Source organism: Pyxicephalus adspersus, chromosome 10, assembly GCF_032062135.1.
Source record: "Pyxicephalus adspersus chromosome 10, UCB_Pads_2.0, whole genome shotgun sequence".
Classification (NCBI taxonomy): domain Eukaryota; kingdom Metazoa; phylum Chordata; class Amphibia; order Anura; family Pyxicephalidae; genus Pyxicephalus; species Pyxicephalus adspersus.
In genome coordinates this window covers 6909933-6915919 of record NC_092867.1, presented here as the reverse complement: position 1 = coordinate 6915919, position 5987 = coordinate 6909933, and the positions used below count along the sequence as shown (strand labels likewise).

The 5987-nt window shown below is 37.5% G+C and overlaps 1 protein-coding gene across 4 annotated transcripts in view; it reads left to right on the top strand.

Moving 5' to 3' along the window:
• LOC140340128 (C-type lectin domain family 2 member B-like) overlaps positions 1 to 5987 on the top strand; it is a 26878-nt gene that overhangs the window by 11120 nt on the left and 9771 nt on the right. For 2 of the 4 annotated variants that reach the window (XM_072425171.1, XM_072425172.1), the window contains exon 2: positions 4282 to 4384. The exons of 1 other annotated variant lie outside the window; for it this stretch is intronic. In XM_072425171.1, the coding sequence (XP_072281272.1) occupies positions 4282 to 4384 (103 nt within the window). Of the gene's footprint in view, positions 1 to 4098; positions 4385 to 5987 lie in introns of those variants that run through there. One more of the 4 variants, XM_072425174.1, reaches the window with a different exon arrangement.

Genomic DNA, 5987 nt, shown 5'->3' with positions numbered 1-5987 from the left:
AACCTTTAGAATCTGCCCACTCATCAAAATGTTTTCTTTCAAGATTGCTTGCGGTGGGTCTGAAATACGAGAGGAACATCCAATTCCCGCCCAGCGCTTTTATATCAGCAAGCCATTTTCTCTGAAAAATATGTGAGCAGGCCCTCCATATGATGAATAGCAAAATGTTAACAGTTCCAACCATCTTCTCTCTGTTTTTATTTGAAGTCAGTGTATTTCTTACAGAAAATCAACAGTTTAACTGTGTCTTTTCATGTAATGGGTAATATAGCCATAGGCAGTCTAGTAATAACAAAAGAGCACAGAAAGAGTTTTACTAAACCGAAACGAATGTGATGGAACAAGACAAGTTCTCACAGGAAGCCATAGGCCATTGGTTAGTACAGATCAGAGACAAGTTAACCACAACATATTTATGTCAACCACACTATATTTTTGAGTCCTGCATGTTTATGTGAATATGTATATGTGAATATACATAAATATGTACACACAGACGCCAAGCGTGGTCATTTGTAAGGCAACAATCAATGCCATTCTTAAATGCTTACACCAGGAGTCGGCAAACTTTTATGGCCACTAGGCCATTTCAGGGATGGGCAGGAGCACACTAGGCCGGACTCTGAGTCCCGTCCTAATGGCCCCGCTCACCACCAGGTGAAATCCCTCTTCTCCATATGCATTGCTGAGGTGACGGATTGCTCTTTAGGAAGCCTTCCCTATTTACCGCAGCAGCAGGAGTATCAACGCCGGCCGAGGTAAATAGAGGAGCAACAGCAAGGAGGCTGCACCGGAGCTCCACCGGCTCCGGTAGTTCCTAATGCCCCCTGCCAGATCCGGTCAGCAACCCGCGGCTCCGGAGCTGGCATTAGGCCGGATTGGCCAGGGGGCATTAGAGCAGAACAAAATACCGGCTAGGCCGTATCTGGCCTAAAGGCCGAAGTTTGCCAACCCCTGGCTTACGCTGTAAAGTAGCTTTTTTAACATTCATTGGAAAAAGTAACAAACTAGACCTGTTACACACAATTAATTACATCTTACAGGGATGAAATAAGTAAATTTGAAGTAAGGCTATGTAACACGTCAGATGATTCTTATCTTATAATCGCCTCAGGGCTGATATTGGACAACAATTTGGCGTGTGTACAGTGCTCATGACCCTGTCAGATCCACGGATGATGAACCAGAAACAATCATAATGGAAATAAAAGAAAGAAAGAGCTTAGCGGGGTGCCGCTCTCTCGTTCTCCCCCTCCCCTTGCCATATAGCAGAATGGCGCTGTATGTACAGAGCTCAGTCATTCGCCTTTTAGTCTTTTGTCATTAAAAAGGATATTGAATGATCCTTTCCAACGACAATTATTGCACATGTTAACCCATCCTAAGAATTTTTCCTTTACACTAATTTAAAATAATGATGTATTTTTACCTGATTGTGATCACTAGAACATTTCAATGATCTTTGAACGTCTTTTAACCTTTATTAGGTTTCTATCTGATCATGCTTTCAAAGCTTTTTTCTAATAATCATTTTGAGCAGGTCACCTGACAAATAAGAATCACCCTCATTATTGTGACTACTGTCCTAAAGTTGTAAATATAGAATAGAATGAAGGCCACCCTGCCCCACGGTAAACCCAGCATGACCAACAATCATTTATCCTCAATAGCTTCATTAAAATAATTAAAAGGGAGAGCAGAAGTCTCCTTTACAGGACTTCGATATATCTCTGAGGCTGAGAAGTATCCAGCACCTAGATCTTCTGTACATAGATACACTGATCATTAAGTCACCGCGTGTAATATGTTGGTGCTATATAAATACTGTGTAATAATACAAAAATATGTTAAATAGGAGAGCAGAGACAGGCAGATGGAAAGGGCGAGGAGGTTATGCATACTAAAAATATAATGGCACTTAAATGAAAACTGTAATATGAAAAATACTAAAAAATGGGTGAAAGCTGAAAAGCTGGGAAACCTGCTAAATTCATAAAAAAAATTTCATTTATATGAACTGTTTTAAAGAATAAAGAAAACATATTGATAAAGCAATCTTTCTGTCACTTTGCTCTGTCATTCTGTCTCAATGCCCTTAGACATCTCTCCTGCACAAAATGTTTCATCTCATCTATACACGGCCCAGTAACGTTCTCCTTCAGTGCAGACTTCTCTCAGTGACTGCCCACATGGATCTTTCTGTCCCATGGTAATGTAAAGCCCTATGGACCCCCAGGAGAAGGCACCCAGCCTTCATTTTGATTCCATGATCCAATGCCAAAACAATGCTATGAATAAAGGTCACTCCCCTGCGTGACAACCCAACAATGAGTCAGTATAATGTAACAGGAAATATTCCTCTTAGTGTACTTTCACTTCGTGTTACCAAGTACTGGGGTGATTTACAGAAAACTGAATACATTTCTCGTCTCATACTAATACCATTACATATTTATTTCCCCACCACATTTCTATAACTGGAGTTTGACAAATATATATTTTGCAGTCTATTAATATTATTTTTTGCATTGATACACATTATAACTTCACTACACAATATATATGTTGGGAAAGTTACCGAGATTTTGAATTTGATGGACTTTTGTCCTTTTTTTCAACCTAACCTACTATGTAACAGAAGGACTTGAGTTACATATACAAATATAAGTATAAAAAGGATTAATAAGAACAGGATCAGCTTTTTGTCTAATATATTTATTTTTTTTATTTATTTGTAAATCTTCAAGAAAAGTTACAGCAGCAATTTGGTAAAATACATGGGAATGAAAATGTGTGACGTGATGCCTGATGGATGTGATGTGGTTCTATATGGACACAATATGAAATATACATTCATTTATGGTTCTACATTTCGAACAGCAGGAAAATATTTATACAAAACATGCAAAGTTTCTTCAGCTTCCTGGAAAGTCCTAAACTCTAAAGATAGAATCAGCTCTGTAGGTGTATGTTCTGCACTATATGTTCAGCCACGTACACCAATATGACATCATATACATTGATGATTTTAATATTGAACACTGAATAAGTGTAAAACATGTTACAGTCAGATGTCACATCTCTGCTATAGTCCTAAAAGTAATAAAGCCAGACTGAGTAGCAGGCAGCAGCCTTTGTTCTTCAGTAGTGCATTTATTATTATTATTATTATTATTATTATTAATAAACAGGATTTATATAGCGCCAACATATTACGCAGCGCTGTACATTAAATAGGAGTTGGCATTTTACAAACCCCCCAAGTTCTCCAGTAATACTTTTAAGACTTGTTTGAAAATCAGATGATGTTTTAGATCACATTCACATATAAATATAGAATATTTGAAAGGGTTCACACATTTTTATGATGATCACTGTTGGTATTAAAAACCATCTAACTTACTTCTTGTAATGATATAATAGTGGCTCAGTGGCTTAACACTCTGGCCTTTGCAGAGCTGGGTCGCAGGTTGGAATCTCAGCCAGGGCACTATCTGCATGGAGTTTGCAGGTTCTCCCCGTGTTTGTGTTAGGTTAATTAGCTTCCCCCAAAATTGTCCTTAGATTGTAATAATGACATATGACTATGGTAGGGACATTAGATTGTGAGCTCCTTTGAGGGACAGCTAATGATATGACTATAGACTTTGTACAGCGCTGTGTAATATGTTGGTGCTATATAAATACTGTGTAATAATACAAAAATATGTTAAATAGGAGAGCAGAGACAGGCAGATGGAAAGGGCGAGGAGGTAATGCATACTAAAAATATAATGACACTTAAAAGAAAACTGTAATAAGAGAAATACTAAAGAATGGGTAAAAGCTGGGAAACCTGCTAAATTCATAAAAGTTTTACATTTATATGAACTGTTTTAAAGAACAAAGAAAACATATTGATAAAGCAATCTCTCTGTCACTTTGCTCTGTCATTCTGTCTCAATGCCCTTAGACACCTATCCTGCACAAAATGTTTCATCCCATCTATACACGGCCCAGTAACGTTCTCCTTCAGTGCGGACCTCTCTCAGTGACTGCCCATATGGATCTTTTTGTCCCACAGTAATGTAAAGCCCTATAGACCCCCAGGAGAAGGCACCCAGCCTTCATTTTGATCCCATGACCAAAGCCAAAACACTCCCCTGTGTGACAACCCAACGATGAGTCATGTATATTGTTACAGGAAATATTCCTTAGTGTACTTGCACTTCGTGTTACCAGAGGTTGGGCTGATTTACAGGAATCTGAATACATTTCTCCTCTCCTTTAACCTTGTTACAGTCTGCAGTAGTTTTGTCGTTGTACAGAAAACCTTCCCAAGATTTATACAGAATGGGGATTGGTGAGAAAATCCCAAAATCTAACAGCAAAGAAGCAAAAGAAGGTAAAAAAATCTTTGTATTTACCTAAGGAAGTAAAAGTTATAAACAGCAAGGAGTTGTAACCGAAATACGTTCTGTGCTTTGTTACATTGTTTTACAGTAAAGCAGTTTATAGAGCAGATTTTATATTCTAGTTTATCTGGTTTGGGAAGGTATTAGGGTGCAACATTTTATTTCAGGTGTTTAACTTAGTCAAGGTCTGTGGGCTCTTAGCAAATATACCCACATAATAAAAACATATTTATTTCCCCACCACATTTCTATAACTGGAGTTTGACAAATATATATTTTGCAGTCTATTAATATTATTTTTTGCATTGATACACATTAAAACTTTACTACACAATATATATATTGTGAAAGTTACCCAGAGCTTGAACTTGATGGTTTTTTGTCCTTTTTTTTCAACCTAACCTACTATGTAACAGAAGGACTTGAGTTACATATACAAATATAATATAAGTATAAATAAGTATTAATAAGAACAGGATAAGCTTTTTGTGTAATATATTTATTTTTTTCATTTATTTGTAAATCTTCAAGAAAAGTTACAGCAGCAATTTGGTAAAAATACATGGGAGTGAAATGTGTGACGTGATGCCTGATGGATGTGATTCTATATGGACACAATATGAACTATACATAATTAATTTATGGTTCTACATTTCGAACAGCAAGAAAATGTTTATACAACACATGCAAAGTTTCTTCAGCTTCCTGGAAAGTCTTAAACTCTAAAGATAGAATCGGCTCTGTAGGTGTATGTTCTGCACAGTGTGTTCAGCCACGTACACCAATATGACATCATATACATTGATGATTTTAATATTGAACACTGAATAAGCGTAAAACATGTTACAGTCAGACATCTCTGCTATAGTCCTAAAAGTAATAAAGCCAGTTTGATTAGCAGGCAGCAGCTTTGTTCTTCAGTAGTGCATTAAGACTTGGCATGGTCTGAGACCCAATGGTTAATCTTTGCACACAGCAAAGCCAGGTCAGCAATTAAATAGAACAAGTATAACCATAATCCAAGGTCAAATTCCAAGTCTAGATTAATGTACTGGTAAAGCTGTGTAATTCTGCCCCATGGATCACTTCAGGTTATTCATTAATCTTCTTCATTTTGTCCGGACCCAAAGGTAATTATAGAGGTGTAATCACAATGTTGTAAAACTTTGCAGTAATTATCGACTTTCTGGGAATTATATCAAGTACAAGCAACAAAAAGTGTTTTTATATCAGTTTTTATTTAAATATTATTTTTGTGAGATGTTTTCATGGGAGCAAAGCTTAACTGTACCCACACCTCACTCCATACCACATATCACATCCAGGACCGAACAGTACAGGATTATACCTGTCAGCTGCCTGAACTCTGGTTCACTGAAACAGCAGGGGGCTCATCTAGGGACCCCTCTGCACCTACCAACTGTGCAGAGAGTTTAACATGCAAAGTGAACTAGGACAATCTTTATGGGTACAACTCCCCCACCACCAAACACACGGTTTATCTCCCTCTACCTGTGAAACTCCCATGTACTCTCCCCAGTGATATATCAAAACCTCTTACGTTTTTAACTTCCCATGAAGAAGCCAATAGAC